This window comes from Podarcis bocagei, assembly GCF_964188305.1.
Source record: "Podarcis bocagei genome assembly, chromosome: 3".
Classification (NCBI taxonomy): domain Eukaryota; kingdom Metazoa; phylum Chordata; class Lepidosauria; order Squamata; family Lacertidae; genus Podarcis; species Podarcis bocagei.
In genome coordinates this window covers 35,926,265-35,953,772 of record NC_138127.1, presented here as the reverse complement: position 1 = coordinate 35,953,772, position 27,508 = coordinate 35,926,265, and the positions used below count along the sequence as shown (strand labels likewise).

Below are 27,508 nucleotides of genomic sequence, written 5' to 3'. Positions count from 1 at the left end.
TACATTTAAAACCTGCATATGTAGCAACACTGTCTTTAAAATTCCTAGGTAAAAGGTCTGAAGTTAAAATGGGTAGTGAGGGGTATTTATTATACTTAGCAAATAATGATTTATCAGAGTGAGACAATCGGCCATTGAAATCTCCTGCAACTAGGAAGGTGGCTTCAGGATATTTCTCTAGGAGAGTTTCAAGAGTCTGTTGAATTTCCCTCCATCTTTGGTCCACCAGGTTTTTCTTATAGATTGGGTGCAAATAAACATTAATCACCACAAACACTTCCTCCGCTGTTTGTAGCTTTACACCCAGCATGGATGACGACTGGATGTCGATTTGTTCCACCTGCAGGTTTAAGGCCAAAGAAACTAGGGTAGCCAACCCACCTTGTGGTCTGCCAGATGATAGTAAATTCTGTTGTGCATTCAGGTAGAAGCCCTTATACCCTGATAGGGAGAAGCCCTCACAAGCCCAGGTCTCTTGCAGCAAAAGAATATGACTGCCTTTTATGTAGGCGACAAAGGATGGATCCATCAGCTTAGGTTTAATGCCAGCTACATTCCAGGATAAGAAAGTAAGTAATCTCCTGGTCACCCCTTCGAGTCATGCTGGGCCTTGCGGAACCAGCACGGCAGAATCCACCTGGGAATGCACGCGGCGAGGGGGGACAATAGGCTGGAAGAAGGAAGTAATTGTAGCTTGCTTACCAGGCAATTTCCGAGCACCACTTACCGCAGCAGCAGCCATGGATTGAGGCTTAATTATTGGTAGCTGCAGGGATGGATTCTGGTGCACGGGAGTATCACTTAACGACAGGTCCATAGACTCTACATTTAAAGTATGCTCTAAGATTGAGGGGGGTGGGCCTTTTGGATCTGCGGATGCTGTAGGGAAGATGCAGTGTAAGGCAGGTGGAAGGCATCCTTTTCGGTTTGCCTCCAAAAGAGCATCCAGTCTTGCCACAGCTTCCGAGTTTGACCAGAGGGTTGTCAAATCTTCCACTGTATCCTGCCCGGGCTTGACATCCCGAGGCCGTGTACAGCCAGGTTGCAGATCAAAGGTCGTTAAAGCAGGTACCACTTGGGCTTGTGTAGACTGATCTACAATTGGTGAGGAATTCATCTTATTTACATGAGCATGATCTTCTGAGTTACGGAGACAGAGTAGCAACTCATCCAATCTGTCTGTTATCTCTGTCCGCTCCAGTTTTGGCAATTGGGAGAAGGATAGAAGTAACTCACGCTCCGTAGAATTCTCCAGATGTATAGCCTTTGTCAGTGGAGGCAGGGGGGCGTCAATCCAGCTGATTAGATCTGCGGCCAGGGGAGTTGGGGTCGTGGCAATTGGCGGACCCTCAGACTTATCTGCTTTCTTTTTGAACAAGCAGTTTGGTAAGAGGGGGCAGATCTTGGTATTGGTAAAGACTCTTGTAGCAAGGATTCCATAGTTAATTAGAAGGCTTCTTGAGGACATAATAAGTGCAGGGAGCTTTTTGGTTTTAAAGGAGAGCAGCACTCTCTGCCTCTGAGGTCTGCTGCTAATATGATCAATATGCCTCAGGTCAATAGAGCTTGGGATTACCCTCAGAAGCTCCGCTAGGTGTCTCCTTATATCACTCTTATAATGCCAGTTTATTACCTTGCCTCTAAAGGGGCAAACCGTTAGGCAGATTTTGGTAGCTTGCAGCAGCAGTTTGTGAGGAGGTGCAGACTGTTGTTCCTTCTTATTTTGCTCACCTTGCTCACTTTTCTGATTGCCAGCAGCTTGAGGAATTATACAGGAGGTATGAGGTAAAACGGGTGCTCTGGGCATTTGTAAGGGCTTCATCTCAGGTGGTACATCAGGGGAACTGTCTTTACCTGTTAGGGATACAAGCGAGATAATCTTCTCCAAGGATCCTCGGATGTCTTTTATGTATTTAAAGATATAGTCCACTGTTCTAGCAACCAGGTCTAAAGTAGATGAGTGTTCAAATAGTATCTCATCAATGCAGCCCCCACGGGCTCCAGTGCAAACACTCGAGTGGATGCCAGCATCACCACCGCTTGAAGGTCTAGTAGGCAGGTCATCAAAAGGTTTCCCCGTCATTCATCTCCGCCAGCAGTGCGAAAGAGTTTGAAACCGGGACATTAAAAACATCCTTTGTACCTTCAGATTCGCTAATTTTTGATTGTTTAGCAAGAGGCAGGCATCTCAGTTCCTCTGTGTCGTCTATATCTCTGGAATCTCTGGTACGTTTCCCAGTTCCTCTCCCACAAGCAGGGCTGTATAGTTGCTTAGTCATTTCTCTCTTCATGCAACCACCCCAGTTTCAAGGTTAATGGTTGTCTCCCCGATAGAAAAAGGCGTCCTCCTACTCACTAATTTAAAACTAAGACTAAAAACTAAAAACTAAAGTTAAAAGTTAAAAGGTTAAAAGGTTTCTATGCTCATTAAAACAATGTTAAAAGATAAATCAGGGAGCTCACACTCACGCTGACTAAGTGCCGTTCGCCATCTTGGAATCTATCTCAGATTTCCCAGTCCTTGTTTTAGCGTGTTTACAATCAGGGGGGGGACTGACTTCCTTTTTAGATCCCCCCCGCTCGTGCCGAATCCGAAAAAAAATTCCTTTTTTTTCTCCTTTTATACCCGGTTACCCAATTACTCACGGGTTGTTGTTAAATGTCCGAATTTCCAATGGAAGAAGCCAGTGCTCTCTGACGAATGGCATGCGGCTGCGCTCGGCAGGGGAAACGATAGACTCACAGCACCACGCCGCTCCCCGGCACCCGATCCGTAGCCTTTAAAAAGGCTCCTTCACGAGTCGGGAGGGCGCTAACGGTACCAGCTGAGTCCCCATGTCCACGGGCTCCGTGCCCGTGGTTTTTAAGGGTCCCCGCGTCGCCGGCGCGGTAGGACCCAGCCCCTGCCGAGCAGACTCCCTCCGGAGCTCGGAGGGAGTCCGCCATTCGGCGATGGCGCCAACCCGGAAGTGGGAGTCTGCTCCACTCTCAAATAGATCTTACTGTCAGAAAGTTCCTCCTTTCTTGCACAGAACAGCTTGCCATTGATAAGAGGCCAGATTTAGGGGTGTGTAGGCAGTTCTCCATGGGGTGCGGAGTGGGGGGCGGCGATGCAAATGATGGTGGTGATAATAATAATAATAATAATAATAATAATAATAATAATAATAATAATTCATAGGGGGTTGGACTAGATGACCCTTGGGATCTCCTTCCAACTTTACAATTCTATGATTCTATTATGATTAATAACACTAATAATACTAATCATCTTATAATTTATACAGGTACCTACTGAGAAGATCCATACAAACCCAGCTGTACCCAAATGAATTACTGTGAAAATAAATATAAGGGGTGGGGGAATTTTGCCCTTGCTTAAGGTGCCGTAAGTCTGGCCCTGTTGAGAAGAAATACAAATTTGAGTTAGAGAAGGGCGGTAGTTGTGTGTAATCTGCTGAAAACAAGTCTAGTCAGCTGCTGTGTTCTTTTTGCACTGTGTCTTCTCATTCAGCTAATGAAAGCCTGGGGTGCTCATGTGACAGCAGTTTGTTCCCAAGATGCCAGTGAACTCGTGAAACGTCTCGGAACAGATGATGTGATCGACTACAAATCTGGAAGTGTGGAAGAACAGCTGAAAACGTTACCGCTGTATGTATGGGCTAAATCATGAGTGTGCATGGTGAATGTGCACAACCCCAAGTTGGCTGCTAAATTTTTGGGTGGGTTTGAGCAGGTCGCCTGCACCTGAGTCTTCTGTGCTGGTAACTTAGTGAGCAATCCGTACAGGGATCAACTGGGTCGAATCCAGAGGTGGAGCCATCACTGTATCTGAAGCCTTGCTGCTCACAGCAGCCAGGACAGAAGGTGGTATTTGCTTTGCCGGGTCAGGATTCGGTCCCTCTCTGACTGCTGGACTCACTTAGGATCCAGTGGCTCCGTGACCAACATTATTATTATTAATTAAATTTGTATATTGCCCTTCACCCGAAGATCACAGGTCAGTTCACAACATAAAAATACAACATAAGAACACAAAGTACGTAATGAAAAAAAGAACCAAAACAAACCAATAATTCCCCTCCCGCAAACACATAGCTCTGCCCTCTCCTATTCCACCCTGTTTGGGGATTTTCCACCAGCAGGAAGATCACCAGCAGGAGCCTGTCAGAAATCCACACTGTGAGCACAGCAGGATCTTATGGTGGGAGACCTGCAGGTGGAGGCATACAGGGAACCCACCACATCCTAACACTGGGGGCTCGAATTGCCCTGCCCAGACTATTAATGACTTACATATAAAGACATGTGTATGTAATGTAAAGCATTTGCACATGAAAGCTTTTGAAATTCTTTCTGAGTAAACATGCTTAGATAGCTTTCCTCAAGTTGTTATGTAAATGATTGATACCATCATGGCCGGGACATGGTGTGTTCTTTGGGAGAGAAAGGAAATTGTTCCAATTCATTTTCTTCCTGTTCTATCTCCCTAGGTTTGATTTTATCTTAGATAATGTTGGTGGATCCACGGAAAAATGGGCTCCTGATTTCCTCAAAAAATGGTCAGGAGCCACCTATGTCTCCTTGATAACACCCTTCTTGGTCAACATGGACAGGCTTGGTGTAGCGGATGGCATGTTACGGACTGGAATGACGTTCGGTTCAAAAACTTTCAAGGTCTGTTAACTAAATCAAATGCTTTAGCTTCCTACCCATTTGCTGTATGTGAGCAATTGCTTTCCAGTGTGCTGTTTTTTCACCTGCTCTTTAATGTCAGTCCTGCTCTAAACTTGTGCTTGCTGTCTGTTACAGCATCTTTGTAAAGGAGTTCATTACCGGTGGGCATTTTTTGCGCCAAGCGGCCCTTATCTGGACGAAATAGCTGATCTCGTTGATGCAGGAAAGGTATGTCTGAATTGCTAGTTTTACTTCCCATTATCTGCTATAAACCATGTGCCGTTTGTGTTCAAATTCTTCTTTTGTAACTAAGGAAGAAAATTTTAGCAACTTCAAGGACTTGGCTGTGGTGCTGCCATGTTGAGAGTCCTAATAGGGGCTTCTGTGTTGTTGTTTAATTATCTATATAGCGTATCAGCTTACACACAAAAAAGTGTGCCTGGAGGTTAGGACTGCCTTCCAATCTCCTGGAGCATAATCATTTAAATCTGTGAAGATAGATGCTTTCAATACATGCAGCACATAACATGCTGTAGCCTTAACTGTCTAGGCAACTGGCTGGTGCACCTGAACATTGCAAAAAAGATTGAATTCTCTCCCCGCCCCCCATCAGCTTATGACCTGAAAGTTCAATCCTCCTTGGGCAGCATCTCCTCCGTCCCCTTTGGGCAGGGCAACACACTTGTCAATCATCTACATCATTATGACCTCAGATGATTGATGGTTTGGCAGTCCTGTTGGCCTTCCTCACCTGTGGACCAGGTGAATATCCTAGTCTTTTAACTATCATGTTATCTTCCATTGTTCAAGCTTTTTGAGTCAGCGCTGCTTAATGGTGATAATTATGCTTGAAATTTGTATAGGTGTTCAAATGTTCCAAGCACTTCACATGCATTATATGCAACAACCCTCTAAGGGAGGTGGGGGGGGGCAACACAAGAAGGAGCCTTCTCAGTGGTGGCTCCCCATTTATGGAACGCTCTCTCCAGGGAGGCATGCCTGGCGCCATCACTATCTTTAGGCACCAGGCAGAAACACCCTGCTCTCCTAGGCTTTTGGATCTTAGTTTTCTTTTAGTAGGGCGTGGATCTGATTTTACATATATATTACTGCCATGTCTTAGGTTGTTCTATTGTTTTTACGCATGCTTTTAATTTTTAATTTTTTATTGGAAAGCTGCTTTGAGTTCTCTTTTCTGAAAAAAAAAGATGAGACTAATTTGTAAGAACCACCACCACCCTGTAGGCATCCTTCTTCAGCTTGGGGCCTCCAGTGTTGTTTGATTGCAGATACCATTAGCGACCGCAGGTTGGGGAAGGCTTCTGTAAGGTAATCTGGCATCATTATCCCTTGTATTATGGAAGGGAGGCTGAGAGATAGTGGCTGGCCTAATTGTTCCTAGTGAGTACATGGCAGAGACAAAATTTGAACCAGGGACTTCTTAAGCTCAGTTTCTTAGCTACTGGGCTACCCCAGCTTACAGCATTATGCATATTGACTCAGTTTTGTTTGCTGCATACATGGAGTAAATGTGACCTTTTTGCTCTGTTCATATCACTTGCTCTTTCACATTCCAGCCTTCTCTACTGCAGCAAATAGGAAAAAGCTGGCACAGGGATACTTCTCATAATAGCAAGATTGAGTGGCCTCTTTCAGGTGGCGATAGCAAAGATGTCTTTGGCCTAGACAGAACCGACAAGCACTGCTACGTAGCCACATGATGTATTGGGGATGCCCCATTCCTCCTGGGTCACCCCTTGCTTCATGCTTGGGAAGAACTCTGCGTATGGAGGAGAGGAAGGGCGTAGCACTAAGTTGTCTGCATAAGTCTCTGAGCAGGTGAAGGCTAATGCTATTGAAAATGCCCATTGTGTGTTTGTGGATGGCTTGGAGCTTCTTTTGTCATAAGGTTTACAAAGAAGGAGAAATGTTTGCTTACCCTCTCATTCTCTCTGTTCAGAGAGAAATCCTTAATGCCAAAGTTTTCCTTCTCAGGGCTTTTATGCTTTCCTCATTTGCTTTAGCTTCCTGTAGATCCCTGTAAACAATGCTGAGCCGATATTTTTGATGTACATACATTTATTCCATTGTTCTGGTTTTGTCTGTATACATCGGTAAAGCTGTACTTACAGGAATCTGTAAACTTAATAGGGCAGGGCGAAGAATGAGATAAGCAAAGCATTTTCCAAATTCTAACTTACAAGCTTACTGGCAATTGCTTGCAAAAGCTTGTGGAAAGCATTACTTCTGGGTTTCACATTCTGTTTAAAAACCTGCCCAGTGGAGTCAGTGGAGCTAAATTGGCAGATTATTAAAGCATGTAAGGCATCTAGAACAAGACTGATTAAAACTGGGGTTCTGTCTGTTACCTTCTCACAAAAGTTCAGAGAACGTTTTCAAATGTTGCATTGTGAATAATGATTTCTTTCTGGAATTGGGGCATCTCTTGTTGTGTATTCTTATGAATGCACACTTTCATAAGCTGTGGTTTTATTTAGTGGTGGAAACAGATGTACGCTTAGTATGTTTTCTGCCATAGTCAGCTTGTCCCAACAACAGCTCAGTGAGAATTTGGTGCTGACTTTAGGGATCTGGGAAAGGGGCAGACATTGCATTTTGCATCCCAGAGGAGTAATAATTATGAAGTAGATAAAGTGAGACAGGAAGGGATGTGCTGCATAAAAAGCAAGATTCTTCTGGAGTAGTGAAGGCAGAAAAATGAGATACATCTGAGAGGTCTGCTCTCAGACTTCGTTCATCTCTAAGGCAAAAGTGGGGAGCCCTTTTATAACGGTATCCTTTTGCACACTGGCAGTGGGTGGGGCTGGAGCACCCCCTTTTATCTCTCCCTCTGCCAGCCCCTTTCTCCCTTCTTGTTACTCACATAAAATTAGGCTGAGGACTGCATGTGGCTCACAATTGATCTAAATCTGGTCAAATACAGCTAATGAAGCAAATGGTGAAGAGCCTGGAAAGTATCTCCACTGCCTTCCTGCTTCCCTGGAAAGTAGGCCTTTCCCATTGGGAGGGGCAAGATGCCAGTTTGAATGCCTTTCCATGCCATGGAAAAAATACTGGGAGTGGTGGTGTATTAGAAAGAATAGACTTCTGCTTCTTGGGTTGCTCATTGACTTCAGAAAGTAGTGATTTAACCTGTGAATGAGGTATTTGCCTGGATGGGTAGGAATATAGGCGTATTTTTTAAACACCAGGATAAAATAGATGCCACTGAGTTGCATTCAACTAAGTCCTGCTTGGAGCAGTTGCCTTGTAATTAATGAACCTATGTTAGTTCTGGCCATTATCTTCTTCTGAGTAGGACTAGCATTGAATGCCACTGCTTGTATCCAACTTCATAAAGATTTTCTGGGCCATGCTTGTGTCATCTGATCCATTGCGTTATTGAGTTGCACCTCCTGCCAGCTTCTCACAGCATACTTGCCAATGCTGAGCTACATCTTTCTTTCAGCAGGCCTCGGGGCCTGCCTTCGCAAGTACAAGAGAGCTTTGAAAACGCCCACCTTGCTTGCTGCAGAGCCTTTGTGCATTTCCGCCCCCTTTCCTACCACACTTGGATGGGGTTGCCTCCTTTGACAAGCGTTAATTTAAAGTCAGTAGTCTGGGCAGGCTCCCATGCTAATAATAATAATAAAATCAATGAATATGTAGCCTTGTTCTGTTCTGAGGACACTTGGGCCTTCACGTTGCCAACTGTGAGTCATCTTGCTTTTATGCCTCTTGTCATCGTGTGAAATCTGGGGGTAGATCTCTACTGCAGCTTACCTTACTGAATAGCTAGGGGTGTCACCTGCAAAGTCTGTGGTTGAACTATACCCTCAGGCATGAACTCAGTAGGTGGCCATAGACAAGCGCTCTCTATAACCCTACATGCACCCCTTAGCCCCACTGGTTTGGATTAAGGGCCTTATTCGGTTTCTGATTTACGTTGCAAATCTATGAAACTGCAACACTTTTCTGGCAAAGAAGGGGAAGTGGGCTCTCTCACTGATCTTTACCCAACATAGGTATTGAAGAGGGAAGCCTCTTCCTCTGCAGAAACATCCTAGCTAGCTCTTGGTTTAGTTTTGCTTGCAGCTTAGTTTCTTTTGTGGGGTTATTTCCAAGACTTGAGAACTGCCTTTCCCCACTTCCGTTTTCTGAATCCTCCATTGGATCCAAGCCATCTTCTGCTAATGGAATGACTCCTTTGGCTCTTTCCCTTGGTAGTGTTGTAGTCCTAGCTAGTTGAGTTAAATTTCAGGGAGCTGGCCAGCCAGTTATGCCCCTTCTGAGGAGACTCCAATCCATTCCCCCTCTCCAACAACCAGTCACCATTCCATGCCCACCGAGTATGGACAGTCCTCACTATTTGGATTTCTTGTTTGGATTTCTTTCCTACCCACACCTCTTCCCCTCATGTTTTGTATTCAGATTTGTCTTTTGGCCTTCTGCAAAGCTTTGGGATCCTGCAGAGCCTGCCATTTCCTTCTCTCTTGTGCACGAATGGTACCATGTTAGCTGTATAAAGATTCACACTCTGCAGATCGAGTGCACTGTTAGTACATGGGAGAATACTTCACAGGTCACTGTTATCATGAATGGACAACCAAAAGATACGTGTAACTGGAACTCCGGCTCAATAATTTCACTTCTTTTTTTCAGGCTGGCAGTTCTGTATTGGTATATGTAATCCCTTCCCTCCCCAGACTTCATGATTTTAATCTCTCTCCTTTGAACAAACAAGTGTTCTGTGGCCAGGGGGCTGATGCGTACTTGTAAACAGATAGTGTTTTCATTGCCTAGTTAATCTCCACTTACTATCACGTCATCACTTGCTGAATGCATTTGTCTGACTTGCCCGCCTGTGCACAGGAAGAAATATTTGTCTTAGTCAGGTTGATTGCAGTAAACACTGAATGACATATTGTGCTGGGTACATGGTCAGCCCTTTTCAGGTTTATTGAAACAATGGGTCGGGATCAGCTGGCCAGATAAAGTGTTTAATGCACCAGATTGCTGTGATCATCAATTGTAGTGTTCATGTCACTTTTTTGCATTGCTGAGGGTCAACAAGCCCGTCAGACCAGATGTCTGCAACAATGTAGTGTATGAGTTTTCAGCCTTTTGCAGCAGCCTTCAAAAATGATCTTAGTTTAAATTCAAGGGTCTTTCCAACTACACTGCTTCACTTGCCTTGTTTTTAAAGAGTGCTGTAGACTTCATGGAATAGTAAGATTGTGCCCCCTAGAGATTAGTCCTGTGAACCACAAGCTATTTTTCCAAAATGGTGTGTGTGATAGATATTTATTCATAGACCTGCAGAGTTGGAAGAGACCACAGGGCCATCAAGCCCAGTCCCCTACAATGCAGAAATATTTTGCCCGATGTGGGACATTAACCCACAACCCTGAGATCAAGAGTCTCATGTTCTACCGATTTGAGCAATTGTGTGTGGAATTACTGTATGTTCCTCATTATCCTATTTCACTTTTTCTGAGCTGCGAGGCTTGTTTTAATGGAAGAACTCATTAGCTTCAATTGTGAAGATCACTTGCAGATTTGATTTGTTTGTAGTCAGCATTAAGGCAGTGGCAGCTGGGAGACTGAAGACTTGCAGTGGGTTTTGTATTGCTAATCCTGAGCATTCATGGCAGCCACCCATTTGGTAAAGAGTGTGATGGAGCCCTCTATGTGCACCAGCTTACATGTTTAGAGCTTCTCCACATGAGGGAGAATCCTGACTAGCTCATTTGCCTGTTGGGCTCATCCACTCTGCCACTGAATCTGTGGGTGCCAGGGTCAGTTGTGATCAGTGCACATTTTATTGCCTTCCGGTGGTGGTGCAGTTCATTAGGACATTTATTTGAATCACTCCCCCCAAAATATACTCTTAAAGTATTTTTTTAAAGTGTCAATGCTTATTAAAAGTCCACCTATAGAAGGGAAGGGTTGTAGCTCGTTGTGGAGCATCTGCTGTGTCTGCAGAAGAATCCAGACTCATTTCCCAGCATCTCTAGGTAGGGCTAGGGAAACTTGTGTCTGAACTCCAGGAGAGCTGATGCTAGCCACTGTGGACAATACTGAGCTAGACAGACCAATGGTATGACTCTGTATAAAGGTCATATGGTCCACCTGTAGGAGAGAAATGAACTACTGGGGTGCTGACACAAAAGTTTTCTCTTGTTTTTAAAGCCTTGTTGTTATGTGTATAATTAGATGGTGCCAGGATGCGCTTTTCAACCAAACGGAGATAATACACTCATGGGGGGGGGATTACTGTTCTAAATGTTGGGTCCTTCCATCTTGCTCCCCTCCCATTTTCTTCTTCCAAAATATTGGAAGAAAGAGCAGATAAACCTGGAATCAAAGGGCTGTTTATATTGTGCATGTGTTTTACAAAGTGTTTGGCTTCATCTACTCCAGATAAATAACTGCTTGAAGTGTGTGGGGCATCACTAAAAATATCTGCAGCTTTTGTTTTTCATTTAGTTAGAAATGATACACCTGATCATGTGTTTTGCCCTTTTCTAGATCTTCATGATCTTCTCCTATAATTGATTGCTTTTGTACCAATAAGGGTACAATATTGAAAGGAAAACCTGCATTCTCTTTCTTGAGAAATGCTTTATTTCTGCAGAGGTATAATATTTAGTCCTCTTGAGATGCATAGCTACAGTGATGCACAATCTGTAGGGGAAGCAGGCTAGTTTCAAGCAAACTGAAAATGTTTGCTACTATCTTTTAATGCTATATGCTAATATTTTTGTTGTGGGCTTGTGCTGTTGTGCTGTATACAAACTATTAGAATAACAATGTATTTCCACCCCCCTGCAGATACATCCAGTTATTGATCAAGTTTTCTCCTTTTCTGATGTTCCCAAGGCCTTCCAGAAGATGGAAGAAGGGCATGCACGTGGAAAAACGGTGATTAATGTAACAGATAAATAAATATTTTCTGTCTAGGTACTCTGATTTCTGTGAAATTTCTTTAGTTCCTATGTGAGTTTTCTTACATGGGACTTTGGTAAGCTACTAATATCTAGATGTTAATGCTCTGTTACTGCAGCAGCAATAGAATTCTTATTTTGAAATGTTTTTTTGTTATGACACCATGAAACATGGTCATTAAATGCACAGTCTTTAGGAAGCAAAAATGTAACGTTTTCATAAAACATTGAAGACAGGCTGGAAAACCCTTAAGGTGTATGGAAAGGGATATTTAAAAAGCTTTTTATTTTGGCTAAGGATTCACATTAATGCTTTGCTTCTGTAGATACCCTTGGCATCAACAGTGTATGAACTGTCAAAGTGTAATAGGTCTATCCTCTTTCCCCCCACACTGGAGGCAAGTCTTTTCAGTTTTTATAGCCATATCTCATGAAGCTAATACCGACTGCTTCATGATAGCTGAAAGACTTTTGCTAATCCTGCACCCATAATTATCCCTCTATGCTCCATTTTGTGGCACGCTCAGACTCTGAATAACTTATTGGCCCTGTAGAGAACGGCTGTAATATGCTATTTTTATCAGCAGTCTATTATTCCTGCTCTTCATCTATGCTCCCTGCAACTTTTGCCAGAACTTGGAGCTGTTTGTAAACATACACAATAGAATTCATCAGAATAATATTTATTTGTAAAATATGTTTATACAATAGTTTGGGGCACAGAAAAATGTTTATTTTTAAGTAACACACCTTAAAACCAAGTTTCAAAGAAATAAGCAGCAGGTTCTTATCAAGAACACTAGAAATATTTTAACCAAAAGCAATAATTTGTACAGCAGATTGAAGTGGAAGTGTGCTAATTTCCCAATAAACAAATTAACAAAATAGTGTTGTCTAACCAAGTCAGTGCAGAATTGGAAAATCCTAACAGCTTTTCAGGACACTTGACAGAGCATCCCAGGTGTGCAAGTAGCAATAGTATTAAGTGGTTTGCATCAGAACGTTCAAGATCAAAGTAATAGAAATAACAGAATATTCTTCACACTAGGAAAGAGTAGTAACAGAAATAACAGAATAATCTTCACACTAGGAAAGAGTAATACTTTAAGAGCTATCTTAAGTTTCTATATATAAAACCTATTTCTGTTTTCTCTTGGAAAATTGCTTTGGTTTGCTAGAGATGCCTAGGTACCAAGCATCTATTATATTTGTCAGGAGAATGCAAGCTTCTCCATGACTGCCTCTAACATGCGAGTCATGTAGTTGAATACTCAAGGAATTCAAAATGTTCCCACCTTAGCATATAGGTAGTCAATTTGCTGGGACTACTTTATAGAATGGCTGCAACTCCTCTAGACTGTTTTTCACCTGAACAGTATGGTGTTAGTGTTTTTCAGGGGACAATTTGGATTATTGTGGAATTCAGATAAAATTTGTACTTAATCACACAAGCTATTGCTGTGGGTTTTCAAATGCAGCAATGTCTGCCCACTACATGCTAAGATGGGAAACAAACAGGATGGGTTGTAAAGCAGGGTACAGAAGTAAAGAGCTTAACACTGAAATAACTCTGAATACATTATCAGTAGTATAAAACTAACATGAAAATTTAGGCAACAATTTTCATCCAAGAAATTTTAGGGCACAGAAGTTGGGAAGCAAACAGTTGTTGGTGGTGCAGCTGCTTGAAAAGAGAGAATTACTATGCTAGCAAAGCCAGATTTTATGGAATAGTATTTCCTCTTGCATTTCAAAAGTGGTACATTTTGACCTTTAACAAAGAGTTACTAAGGGCTCATTCACACTTCTGCTTGTCCCATACTTTGATGGGTTATCTGTTTGCCCCACTGCCCTCCCTGGGAAAACCCACACTTTAGCACTGAATCAGAAAATATGAGTGACATTTACTCCAATTCAGTGCTAAATTATTGGCTATGGGAAAGTGGTGAGACAAGCAGAAGTCTGGATGAGTCCCACGTTGTATAAAGTAAGGCAGACATGCAGATTTTTAAGGAACTGAGCAGCTTATTTGGCAACCTATTCTATCTGGCAGCAAATGTTTATGGAATATGCATTTGTCTTTGATACAAAAGTACAACCACAGGCTTAAGAGTGTACTTTAATACATTTGACTGTAATGCTGTAACTCCATTTTTAAAATTGCCTGATTTGATTGGGTTCATTTTATGAGTAAACGGTTCATTATATTTGGTCCAAACAGAATAGCTGCAGGCAAATTTTCAGTAAAAAAAATTCCAGTGCAAAAATGTAAATTCTGTTTCAGCATGAAGCCAAGGAGAATAAAACAAGTCTTTGTAAATAATTTAAAATACCAGATTAAAATGTATTCTGAATGAGTAACTTATCAATGATGTATAATGACTGCTTGCAATATGTTTTAACCTTTGAATAACAAATAGGAAAGGGGGTAGGTCTCTCGGTCTTAATCCAAGGGTACAAACAGCATTCACTCACTCACTCAAATTCTGTTCATTGTTTTTAAAAATTACTGTGAAGACTGCTCCAATGTCCTGTTTTCTGCCAGTCTTCATAAAGTTGATGGAACTGATTCTTAGCCTGTGCCATTTATACGACCAGCGGTTCCCAGCACTGTGTTGGCCTGTCTTCGCTGGCTGAACTGAGAACGAGGTGGTTTTGATCATAGTGCTTCCCACCTAAAATTAAACAATAGTTTCAGTATAGCATTTGTGAGCGAAAACAAATCTTTGATGCATCACTGAATCCCCCCAATTCCTCTACTTGCTGTCTTCCTGCAGGATGGCATTCTTGTTTCTGTGCAGTCTCCTCTCAAGACAACATTTGCTTCCCTGCACCCTAGCTGCCATGCAAATTTATCTTGCAACCTGCAAGTATACATGACTTACTGGTTATCAGAAATTCTAATCCTCAGTCTAAGATGTGTCCAATCTATGAAGTATAATGCTATGTGTTTACTTATCTAGCAGATATTCCCTACTGTAAGAGGCTTACACATAAATCCATTTCTTTAATAACCAGGAACTATGAGCTTAGTCTGAGATAGCTATGATCAAAGTCCTAACTTGTTGCATAGAAGGTGAGTCATGACTTTGGTTTGACTGGGTCCACTGGGGTAAATCTCAAGGAATTCAACGTCACACTTTGATGGATGTTGCATCTGTGAAAACATTTCAACATGCCAGATGGAATGATCCCCCCTCCTCTCCGTTCCGGGGGTTTTCCCAACCCCACTGAGCCAGTTTGAGGGGGCAGCAGAGAGGGGGGAAACCCTATTGTTCAAGGCTTCCATTGATGGTGCTTTTAAGTGGATCCTGCTGTGTTTTTTTTTAAAAAAGCATTCTTGCTCTATTATTCCACAGAAAAAGGTTTTATGGGGAAATGTAGGGTGGTTGTTTTTTGCTACATTTACATCCTACCTGTCTTCCAAGATAGAACTTCAAGGTGGCATAGACAGGCTTTTCAGGCCATTCCCCATGGTTTTCAACCAAACCATACCTATTGTCATTATTTATTAAATTTATATACTGCCTTTCATCCAAAGTTCACAGGGCAGCTTACAACATAAAACACAATAAACACAAAAAATGCATGACATAACAACCAAAAAAATCCCAGGCACATTTAAAAGGCCATAGATTGTTCTATCAGCCAAAGACTGAATATTTTCACTTGGTGCCTAAAGATTTGTAATGAAGGTGCTGGGCAAGCCTCCCTGAGGAGAGCATTCTGCAAAGGGGGAGCCACTGCAGAAAAGGTAATGTTGCATCTATTTAGAATGTTGCATTGCGTTAACGTGAGACCATGCCCTGAAAACGTGGCTGATCATACTAGAGTTTAGACTGTGTATACAGTGGTGCCTCGCAAGACGAAATTAATTCGTTCTGCGAGTTTTGTTCGCCTTGCGATTTTTTTCATCTTGCGAAGCACGGTGTCGGAAAAGTTTTGGAAAAGCTTCAAAAATCACCAAAGTCTTCAAAAACCTCAAAAAAGGCTACCACACCGCGTGCTATGAGTTGCTCCTCGAAGTCAAGTCGCAACTGTATTAACAGTTTTAAGAAAAAGGAAACAAACTTGCAAGACGTTTCCGTCTTGCGAAGCAAGCCCATAGGGAAAATCGTCTTGCGAAGCAACTCAAAAAACCAAAAACCCTTTCGTCTAGCGAGTTTTCCGTCTTGCGAGGCATTCGTCTTGCGAGGTACCACTGTATATCATATGATAATTTGTGTTATTAAATTTTAAACAGGCATTTGCCTATGTTGATAATCATTAATGCTTGTATATCTTTTGAGTATCTGAAATCCTTGCATCTCACCTCTATGGACTCAAAATTATATATCATGTTCACAACTGATCAAGGGGACTTTTATGAGAGGATGCTTACTACTCAAAGTGACTAGCTCTGTTACGCGCAAAGGAATGCTATTTAACTAACAAAATGTAAATTGGCATTCTCAAAGTAGACTGCAGGACATCATCTGACTCTTCGTGACCCCATGGACACGACTAAACGACAACAAATTTGGCATTTAATTTACACATCAATAATAAAAACAATACTGCTTTCTCCAAATGTTGTATTGTAGATTTCCATTGGCAAGAAACTTGTCTGGAAAAGTATGAGCCGTGGAACATCATGTGGTAGAAACTATGGGAACAGTTTTGGTTATTTTATAAATTACTCAAGATGGTTTTTTGCAGTAGCTAGTAGTGAACAAGTAGATCAAGTTTTGTTTGTTACAGAAAAAGTCCATCTATCTTTTAGTGTCAGTTCTAACTGCAGCCTCAAGAGGGCAACATAACACACACTTAGAAAGTACAAGCTTAGTATCAGCTCACAAACTAGAATAGGCATTAATATACAGTGGAGCCCCGCAAGACGAATGCCTCGCAAGACGAAAAACTCGCTAGACGAAAAGGTTTTTCGGTTTTGCGTTGCTTCGCTAGACAAATTTCCCTATGGGCTTGCTTCGCAAGACAAAATGTCTTGCGTTTTTTTTTTAAAAGCCGCTTGAAGAGGCGCAGTTGCAACGGACCGTGCTTCACAAGACGAAAAACATCGCAAGACGAAAAGACTCGCGGAACGAATTATTTTCGTCTTGCAAGGCACCACTGTACTGACAAATGCTACTCTTTTCCTCTTTGAGTTGCCACTGGCCCCCTTGTTTTTCTATTAAACTAAAGATCCTGACATTAGTATGACTGGAACTCAGTAAATATTAACTTTACTAACCGAGTATTAACACTAAACTGCTCTGATGCAAATAACAAAGCTTGCCGAACTTATTTGGGGCAATACGTCTGTCCAGAATGATTTTGTACTTTGATATTAAGCCTATGCAGTTTTTCAGAGAAAAAGCAGATTTACTACATGGCTTATGATAAAACAGTAAATCCTCAACTCTCTACAAAAATAGACACTATACCTATGCCATCTACAGATTAAACTGCTTAAGTGTTCAGAAAAGACAATAATCTGAATCCAGTTATTAAAACTAATAATAAAAACTTTATTATTAAACTGAAGTCTATATAGATTCTTTGAAAAGCATCACAAATCGATGCAAGGTGGTTTGGTTTTCAGCAGTTGTTTAATGCAAACAGTGCTCTTGACTCTTTACAGTAACTGGCCCAGGCAAAAGTGTGATTTCTGCCTACCAATTCACATTAGCTAAAAGGGCTCAAAAGGTGTGTCCTTCTAACCCCAACCCAGTATGGAAAGCATGCCTTTAAAAAATATTGCTCTGCATTAACCAGATCATAAGGATTTCCAAAGATAATGGGCTATTGCTGAAAAACGTGGAATTTAAATTGCACACTCAATACAAACAACATGAAGCCATGTCTTTCTTTCCACTTATCTTACCGAAATTCATTTTCACTAAATACCAATTCAGAGTTGTTTATAACTTACAGCTGGGAAGTTCTTACCTTTAATATCTAATACTAAGTTTGGTTTCATCTTTCTGTAAATCCTCCCATCTGGATTAATACTCCATTTTTGTTTTTCTTCATTCTGCTGAAGTGCCAGGCCCAGTTTGGCACCAGGTGTAATCAGGTTACCCACAATTGTCAAGCAAAGTTCTTCTGCCAGCTGTGCAGTTAAATAGAAAGTATGAGTCAAAAAATCTTGGTCTTACTTCCAAAACTAGTATATTTGTGCATATGCATGGATAGGATTGTGGATATTTTCATGTCTCTCTTGATACTTTCCTCTGAACAAACTGATTTTCAGTATTCGGAGATTCTAGTAGTATTCCCACAATATAGCGGCTGTTACTGCAACATTATTTAACATTTGTTCATTCATTCTCTAAAAAAGACTATCTTACATATTATTAGAGGTGCATTAACTGTTTAGTTGCAGTTTTGTCGTGGCTTACTTTTTGCCATACAGAATATGAAGTAGTAGCAGAATGCCATATTTTTAGAGATGAAAAATAAAAGCCTACTAATTATTTGGCATTCAAGGTACGTTGAACAACAGCTTTATTATTTGTACCCCACCTATCAGACTGGGTTGCCCCAGCTACTCTGGGTGGCTTCCAACAAAATATTAAAAATACAAAACCACAGTGAAACATTAAGAGCATAAAAAATTTCCCAATACAGGGCGGCCTTCAGGTGTCGTGTAATTATTTATTTTCTTGACATCTGATGGGAGAGTGTTCCACAGGGTAGGCACCACTACTAGAAGGCCCTCTGCCTGTGAACTATTTATTTGTTACGTTTTTATGGAAAAGCAGGATTTAAAAATGCCCAAGGTGGCTGGCAATTCAGTCTCAATGTATTATAATTAAGCAGTATCACAAATAACACAACAAATATCACAACTCATTATCATTGTATACGTTCACCAAAGCAGCTTGCTAATAACACTCTACTTCCACATAAACTTGTCTGAATTAAAGATAATTTATCCCTGCTATGTTGAATGGATGACTGATGCCATGATAGACAGAACAAGCTAGATGTAATGCAATTCCCAGCTGGAGATCATACAAAGTGTATATTACTGAGCAATGGCTAAGTAATAGTTCTACTGTTCTAGGTTGTTAGGCTGCTGAACGGAAAATAATACAGTGCAACTGACTTTTGGGGTTGGTGTGTTGTGCGACAAGCACAAGGAGTGCAATGAGATTGAGTGTTTGGGGGGGAGAGGCTCAGTTAATTTCACTGTATACAGGTTGTACGTTGACAAAAAAGGTATTATTCTTATCTACTTCAGACTGGGTTGCAAGAATTCAACTGAGTGCTGAAATGAAGACATATGAAAAGTAATGGTTTAATATCACTTTAATGTTTCCAATGTGTTAAGATGAGGCATTAAACTCAACCCGTTCAGTGTTGCAGCCTGTTGTAAGTGCACAGCTTCTATTTGTTCCATGTTGAGACATGCTCTTGGTTTATTGCAAGAAAGAAACCCATTCCACTGTGAGTTGAGAAATCTATTCCTTTGGCAGAATGTTTTAGGTCAAGTTATACAACTTTTAAAAAAAAAGACACATGGCTTGTCACTCAAGCTCTGTTCACTTTGTTTTGATGTTACGGCCTGATTTTTTTTTTTTACTTTGATCATCAAAGTGTGTAACGCAGTAGGATTTACTTCCAAGCAAATTTTTTTAGGTCTAGCTGCTAGGCTAGTGTTGGCAGGCACCACTGTTGCAAGCCTTGATGTAGACGTTCACAATTTGATTTTGAAACAACACATATTTCCACTATAAAGCAGGAACCAAACAGCAATAGAATTATTAATAAATTGTCTAAAAGACTGCTTTCAAAACTCAACATTTCCTTCTATATTTGTCAAGGTTCCAGGTCAGTAATAATAATTATATAGCCCTTTCAAAGGGCTCAAAAAAGTCAGCAAGAGAGACTATAAAAACCCTGAAAAATCCAGTATCTTCCTCCTGTAAAGCAGCTATTATTTTAGCACTTTCATGTCTTTAGTAATCTTGTTATTTTTTTAATAGAGGAGTATAAAAAAAGTTGCATTGAACACAAGGTACAGCTACTTAGTGCAGCAAATAATAGGGGGGGGGGCCAAGAGGAATATAGCCTCTGGTCAAAGTCCTTTTTGCTTTCCCCTTAAGAATCACTGTGGGGCTGCACTCATAGGAAATCCAACATGGGCAGCTGTTGGGGCTCAGTGCATCCTGGCAGTCTCACCAGGGCTGACATCAGAGCCTCCCCACCAAGATGCTTCTTTTAACTGTTACTCTCCTTATATGTTTTACCCAGTGGGCAACCTTTTGGATGGCAGGCATGTCATCCCCAATCCTTCATGAGTGTGCTCCATTTCCCAGGCTTCAATGCTGCTTCGACCACCTAAATACATCCGAGGGGGAGTTAAATGACTGGCAGTAGTAGCAATGTCAGGGGGCAGCAACAGAGCCAGGCAGCAGTGGCAGATGGGGAAAGCCACTGGTGTTAAAAAGCCAAGGACCCGCTAAGCCTGGCACCAGCCCTTTTACGAAGCTGCCGACGAAAAATAGAACCATGCTTTTCATCAAACTGCTGAAGAGCTCATGTTCCCATTTCAGTTACTATTCACTTATCACAGTATAGAAAAGTTATTTCCTATTTTTCCTATAGGATGGGTGCTGTTAGCAAGTAATTATTAAGGCAGAACCTTACCCTACATTTGATGAATCCATCTTGATAAATCCAGACTTGTTCATCAGATTTAGCATCTTCCACAACCTGTATCCTAAGAAGATTCAAGTCATCTCCATTTCCATCAGTTGACATGAACTTCTTTGTTACTTTGTTTCTCAGTCTGAAATATGCTTTTTTCTGTAAATAAATAAATCATGGCTTTTAACACTACAGTACCGGCAAACATTATGAGCCCTGTCTGGCTAACCTTGACCTAATAATGTAATTAATATTACCAACAGCACTTCAAGATGCTTCCCCCTTTTTACAGACAATAGTATCGCAACCCTGGATTAGGGAAATACATAAAATATTACGTTACGTTAAGATAGAAGATTCACAGACGCTTCTGACATCCCAGAGTAAATTGTAGTGTCTTACCTGTAGTAAAGGCCGTAGAGAACCTATTTTGTGGTAGCCACTTGACTCATACCAGTTTGGTATTTTCTGAGGTGATAATAAAATCTGACGACCTTTATAGTTACTGTATTCATAAATAATCCATCTGAAACAAACAATATTTTACTAACTAGGTACATTAAAAAGTGATGAGGAGAAACAACCTTTTAAAAATATTTACTGCGGTAGTATTGCATACTAGTGTCTCTTCTCACCCTGCTCACCACTTCTGCCAGCCCATTGTTGGCCCTCCGTTTTACACTTCACCAACCCCCCTTCCCCTTTTTTTACACCCTGTTGCCAGCTGTGGGGAGGAAACCAAAGGAGAAAGTCCTTTCTCCCTTTCTTGTCATCCTCTCTGCTGCTGTGAGGAGTATGCTATGTGAATAGGAGAGAAAACGTTAGAAAGCAGACTTCCTTCTTCCTCTTGCATGGAATGTGGGGTGGGGATGAAAGCTGCTTTCTCCTTCTCTCCAGAGGAATAAGCAGGACAGGCCCGAGCCTCCTGCTCTGCTGCCATCTCTCCCCGCGCCCCCCAATCTTGGCCTCCTACCTAGCTGACACTGAAACAGCATCGTTGATTTGAGGTGTACAGCAACAGCAGAGCAATACAGTTGCTGGGAAGCTGTTTTGGTCTGACCTGGCTATTCTCCTGTGGCTCATCTGGGCCTCCCAACCCCCATGCATATTGCCAGGGCTGCCTGCTCATTTGCCTGCCTATTCTGTTGTCACACTGCACTTTGCATGGCTGCCCAACACAGCATGGTGACATTTTTACAATTACATACAACAGTATATATATATCTTGCTTAAGCAGCAGATCTACTATTATTATGCCTCATGAAAACCAGTGAGAGTTGCCTCTAAGTGAATACGTTTAGGTGGGTGGCTTTATGACTATATTGCACAGAACAGTGGTGTATGTTTGAGCACAATAAAACCATCATAATAATCTTTAATATCTTTTAAAAGGCCTAATAAAAAGCAGGAAATGTCACTGTGAAAGCTGAGATGGGTTCAAGTCTGTCCTTTGCTCAAGCCACCCGAAGCTTGTAAAGTAACTAACAAACTGATCCACAGACGTTAATTTACAGGGGGTTTTTTTTAATCTAAAAATTATGCAGTAACACTTGACTAATCCATGATTAATGATCCAATGCTAACTGGGATATGAAGCCAGGGTATGAAGTGGGCTTAAAATTCACAGTGTGTAGTAAGAATTATATTTGAACTGAGCACCCTCTCCCACCCCTTTCCCCATTTTTCTAGCCTCTGCTTGCAAGGTAGACAGCAGACCTTGCCAACATCTCCCTACCCTACAGTCTTGGAGTAGGCCTTAGCTTGGAAAGGAAAACCACGGAAACTTGGCTTTGTTTCATGGTTTGGGATCTTTACAAATTATGGATAAACGTTATGTCACCACTAGGCCCAAGGCAACTAACCATTTTTTTAAAAAAATGTGAGGACATGCAGATACCTGAATTTTCACCTTGAATGAGTTTTCTGGCAATTCTGTTAAACATGGTGTATTTAGATAATGTCCTGCTACATAAACCACTACTGAGTAGTGGTTGACAGAGTAACAAGCCTGAGTTCATCCTCGCGTCAGTTAAGACAGCCTAAAATACCCAGGTTCAAATTCTTACAGCAGGGGTGAGGACAGTGTTCAAAACTTCCATTCTTCTAGGCGCATTTTGCAATTGAGAAATCCATAAGCGTGAGCAATTTCTGAGCTCTGGGCGCAGTACTGCGCCTAAGATTTCAGATTAAAGCTGCAGAGTGGAAGGAAAGGAGGACTTTTTCCTGCCTCCCCACTTCCAGCTACTCTGAGAAGAATGGATAAGAGACCCTTTAAAAAATATTAGGGGGTGGGCAGGGGAAGGACTAGATCATGTAAAAAAATGAACATAGAATTTTAGCTGCGGTTCATTCATGTTCAGCTTTGTATTCTTGTTATAAAAAAGTGTGCCTAGACATTCTGTTGTTGCGCCCATAACCTCGCTTTCAGGTGCCATTTAGCTCCTAGCCATCATATCTCAGTTTCTAACACTGGGTGAGGAGCCTCAGGCCCAAGACCCAGAGGTGAACCCCAGGCCTTTCTGTCTGGTCCTTGGCATTCTTCAGAGGCCACACCTCTCACTAGCCACACTTTGCACTGTCCTTGTGTTTTTGTCTGGCTGGAATGCATCCTTGAACTGTATGATGCCTCTTGATTGCACAAAGAGTGCACCAACGCCCGACTTTGGTGTGTAGCCCAGTATAGAAAGGTAAGAGTCAGAGTCATTGCTCTTCTTACTTATGCCTTTGGTCCCCTTGCTGCTGAGATCTGGTCTCTGGAATGTTCCATAGAAGGGAATGTGGTCCTTGGACTGAAAAATAGTCCCTATCCCTGCCTTAGAGACAGGAACATCTTTTTAAAAGACAGTGTATCTACAAAATTCCACTTAACAGTGCAACCCTGTACATGTATACTTAAAAGTAAGCCTCACTTAGTTCATTCTACAAATAACAAATCCCTCACTTCAGAAAGTGAACTTACATGCCACCATGGACATCTACTGAAGCCACATGACGGTTGTAGCCAAGGAACTGGAGATTTAAGACCTCGGTAGTAAATTCCATTTTCTTTCCATTGAAGTCTTCCTTTTCAAAAAGGGCTATGGTTGGCTCAGAAAGTTCCTGTTTTAAAAGAGAAGGTTGTTTAATTCTTGTACATCTGATGTTTACTAATGTGCTGGACAGTTGCGAGATGTTCATCAAGCACTATCCACCACTTAAATCTGGGTCATCCCCGACCTCAGTGCTGCATTACATTGCTATTGCCTTAGCTAAAACTGTAATGTTACAGCAACTTGCCTTTGAACAATTCTCCAACATAGGAATGGTTGGGGAGGTTAGTTCAGTAATACTGTACTGTAAACCATGGTATCTGGAAAGGCTTCAAGTCCTCAGTTCAAGCTAAATAACTTATCTAATACAGCTATCTTTTCAGAGAAATGAAAAACAAGTCCTCTGGTCTGGAACTGACTAGGTGGCAAGTCTGTATAAAAGGCATTACTCATGAAAAAGTTATTTCAAGTGTGGGATGAAAACTGGAAAGAGAAGCAAGGTGATGACTTACAGCCACACCTTCCATTCTTGGCTGGCATTTTCATGAGTCAGCAACAGCTAAAATTGCAGAACTTTTCCTACAGCTATATGGACAAACAGATGTGCTGCAAATCTGTAATTCTTTACAAAGTAAGAACTCTAAACTCTGCTACTCAGGATTTTATACATAACATTTATTTTATGCACTTATTCCATGCACAAGAGTTACTAATTTATAATTCTAGACAAGGTATAGATAAAGTCAAGGTGTCTTAAAGGTCCAGTCGTGACTGACTCTGGGGTTGCGGCGCTCATCTCATTTTATTGGCCAAGGGAGCCGGCGTACAGCTTCCGGGTCATGTGGCCAGCATGACTAAGCCGCTTCTGGCGAAGCAGAGCAGCACACAGAAATGCCATTTATCTTCCCGCTGGAGCAGTACCTATTTATCTACTTGCACATGCTTTCGAACTGCTAGGTTGGCAGGAGCAGGGACCGAGCAACAGGAGCTCACTGTGTCATACAAAATGTTTCAAACGTACTCATGGCATTTCTGCTAAGGCTTAGATTGGTGAGGACCGTATAGTTTGTAGGGAAGGATTTGGAGTTGGCACAGAAATCCTTTTGCAGCATTAAAATTATTGAATGAGAGAAATAATACTGTATTTACTCGAATGTAATGCACATCTTTTTTGGCCAAATTACTTCGCAAAAATTAGGGTATACATGGTTTTGAAAATTGAGGTAGGCATTAGATTCAATGGCACATTAGATTCAAATAAATACTGTATATGCTTTAAGAAAAAATTAAAGTGAAATGACAGGGGTGTGACAAAAATACTTAAATAGTCTGAGTAGGAGAACTCGGGCACCGATTCTTAGAATTACAATTCTTATATAAACCAGCTGAGATAGAACAATTCAGCTGGCCTGATGAAGAGGCCTTCGGCAGCTGACATATGAGAAAAAGGAAGAGCCAAAGGCAGTTGATTTCTTAGCAGAGCCGATGAAATGGTCCTGCTTTCCTTCTGTATCTCTGGTGCAGCTTGATGAAATGGGCACTCCTAGGTGACAGTTGAGGAAAAGCCAAAGGCAGCTGGCTTCTCAGCAGAGCCCATGAACATCTGAGTAAAACAGCCTTCCAAGTCTGTGGAATTATCTTGTTTATATATAAGCAAGATATAAATTAGATTCCAGGCATGCTGTTTAGTGATACTTCTTTAGTATGTTAGCACAACCTGCAAATCTTCAAGGTGTTTATTGATGTGAAAAGGCAGGTGCCTTGCAATTTGTTTGTTTTGTTAACAGAACTTTCAAAGAAAACATTTACTTAGCACCAGCAGCTTCTTTCAGTGCAATTTAACAACTACCAAATTGCTAAATACAAAGCTTTGCTTTGCGGTTGAATCTGTTGTGCCCAAAATTGACGACTACTACTAGACAAATGTAGAGCAGGTAATTTATGGGCTTTGGGCCTTCGTGGTCAATTAAATGAATACTGTGTATTTATTAAGAAGTAAGCACTTCTACTACATTTTTTTCTAGTGCTGCTATGAATTTTTATCTTGAGAAAAACAAGCGTGGAGTATGAAATACTCATTGAAACTTTTCCAGATACTTTGTCTTCTTCATTTCATGGCACTTTACACCTACTCCTTGTGTGATTCTAGCCAATCAGGGTTTATAAATTAACAATATGACATTATGGTATTATGTAGCCAATCAGATTTGATTATGTACCATTAGCAATAAGGGCAAATAAGGCAGCATTGACCACCCTGGGAAGCTGGGACAATTGAGCATTCCTGTCTTCTTGTGGTGCATAGTACAGCAAGAAAGCAGGAATCAGCCAACTCAATTGGCAATGTAGGAATATCTTTTGTCCTACTGCATCCTCCGTGAACATTTTGCTCACTAATTTCCTCCTTCAAGAAACTCATCCTCTACTTTATATCAACAGATGTATGTGAAGGGGAGGGGCTGGCAAGACAGCTGACCTGATTGTAAATGTAGGCAGGCTGAAAGGGAAATGTTGAGAGGGGAGGTTGAGGAAGACATTCAGGTGTACAATGGCTGTATAAAAGGCAGCCATCAGAAGCAAAAAAGCATTAATGCTGGCTGGAAGTGAGAAAGGACTAAGGATATAAGGACAGATAAAAGGAGTGCAAGTATAAAGGAAGGTGGGAGGGAATATACTTTAGAGAATATTAAAGAATTGAGAGAAGGTCAGAGGAAGCAGAAAGGACTCAAGTTATACAAAGGGGAAGAAGGCTGGGCACAAAATGCTCTATGTTGCTTAGGATTAATTTGGATGCTTTTAAAATAGCCAGCAAGAGAAACTTTGTGATAGGTAGAATCCTGATATCTCTCGAAAGTGAGGGATTTACCATGTACCAACTGAAGCAAGAATATGTTCTGGGAATTTAAGGGTTCTCATTATAAGGGAAAACTTTACAAGGTAAATAAAATTTTAAGCAGAGGTTGGATGGCATCTCTCATGTATGATTTAGCTGAGATTTCTGCATTGCAAGGGTTGGACTAGATGACCCTTGGGGACCCCTCCAACTCTACTATTCTATAGCTGTATGATTCTATGAAATACATGTAGTTGCCCTGTCATATTTACTCTGGCCCTCAATTAATGGAGGGAATTTTTGCTTTAGTTGATTAATCTTCTAATTGAATTAATTCATGTTTGCAGCCTGATCTTCCTGAAGTCACAGAATCAACCCTGAAAAATAATTTAGCAAAGATTTAACTGCTGGATTATTCTTTGAATTGCTTTTTTACTAATCATGAGCTACCCTAGGAATATGTACTGAAGGGTGGGATACAAAATTTGTTACATAAACCAACGATTAATGGTAGGATTTTGCAACATCTAAAAATACAGATAGCCATGCAGGTTATTCCATGCTAATTTGCTGTCAGCTCCATAGAGCTACAATATATGCTTCCTCTCCCCCAAATAAACTATTTAGAAGCATATTTTTAGGTCAATTTTTGTTTCTATAACTTAGTCATAAAAACTTAGCTCAGTAATGAGGCAATTTCAGCTTGCAATGGCTATCCAACTCTTTGTAAAACTTACAATATTTACAACTTTTAAGGACTTCAAGCATGTTTTGGGTAGGCAACCCATTGCAGACAGATTAGGATAGGCTCCTTCTTCTAACACATACTGATTTCCAGAGAAATTTTCTTCATCATATGCAATCCAGCTGCAAAAAAGAAGAAAATGGCAATGTTAAATTCTTGCTTTGTTGTTAATTGCCAGTTTTCTTCATTGTTAGTTTTGTTAATTGCCATTTCAACCCAAGCTCTGTATAGCTTGAAAGCCTGCTGCCTGAGTGCTCAGTCAGATGTAGCATTATTCTTCATCAATAAAGAATAAGAATATTCCATTAATGGGCTTTTAAAAATACATGTTTCCTTACTGATATGTTTAAGAGACTTAGCATCATGCAATGCAGTATCAACATGTTCTTGTGCGAAGTTATTCAGAATGAGCAGAGACATGCATTCTAAAGGGTGGGGAAATAATCATTATCAAGCCAAGAAGTGTGCATTCAAATCCCTTCCACTACACTTCTGAATACACAAAATGCTTGTCATTATCCTTAGTTGCTCCCTTACATTTTTAGACAGATTTTACTATTAAGAACAAAAACCTTGATTCCACTAATCCCAAATGGGAAGATGCATCCACCCTGAGCCCATTCAGCGTTACCCAGATGGTTTG

At 41.2% G+C, this 27,508-nt stretch overlaps 2 protein-coding genes across 5 annotated transcripts in view; one reads left to right on the top strand and one right to left on the bottom strand.

Moving 5' to 3' along the window:
* The window catches only part of RTN4IP1 (reticulon 4 interacting protein 1), a 97,228-nt gene that overhangs the window by 43,534 nt on the left and 26,186 nt on the right, over positions 1–27,508 (top strand). For 2 of the 4 annotated variants that reach the window (XM_081186622.1, XM_081186624.1), the window contains 4 exons: positions 3,515–3,651; positions 4,494–4,677; positions 4,813–4,905; positions 11,512–11,601. In XM_081186622.1, the coding sequence (XP_081042748.1) occupies positions 3,515–3,651; positions 4,494–4,677; positions 4,813–4,905; positions 11,512–11,601 (504 nt within the window). Of the gene's footprint in view, positions 1–3,514; positions 3,652–4,493; positions 4,678–4,812; positions 4,906–11,511; positions 11,644–14,401; positions 14,943–27,508 lie in introns of those variants that run through there. The other 2 variants (XM_081186621.1, XM_081186623.1) reach the window with 2 other exon arrangements.
* Positions 12,292–27,508, bottom strand: part of CRYBG1 (crystallin beta-gamma domain containing 1) — a 92,067-nt gene continuing 76,850 nt past the window's right edge. Inside the window, exons 18-23 of the mRNA XM_081186539.1 lie at positions 26,858–26,987; positions 23,218–23,357; positions 20,661–20,784; positions 20,259–20,417; positions 17,553–17,715; positions 12,292–14,299 (exon numbers count right to left, since the gene is read on the bottom strand). Of these exons, the coding sequence (XP_081042665.1) occupies positions 14,211–14,299; positions 17,553–17,715; positions 20,259–20,417; positions 20,661–20,784; positions 23,218–23,357; positions 26,858–26,987 (805 nt within the window). The 3' untranslated portion in view covers positions 12,292–14,210. The remainder of the gene's footprint in view (positions 14,300–17,552; positions 17,716–20,258; positions 20,418–20,660; positions 20,785–23,217; positions 23,358–26,857; positions 26,988–27,508) is intronic.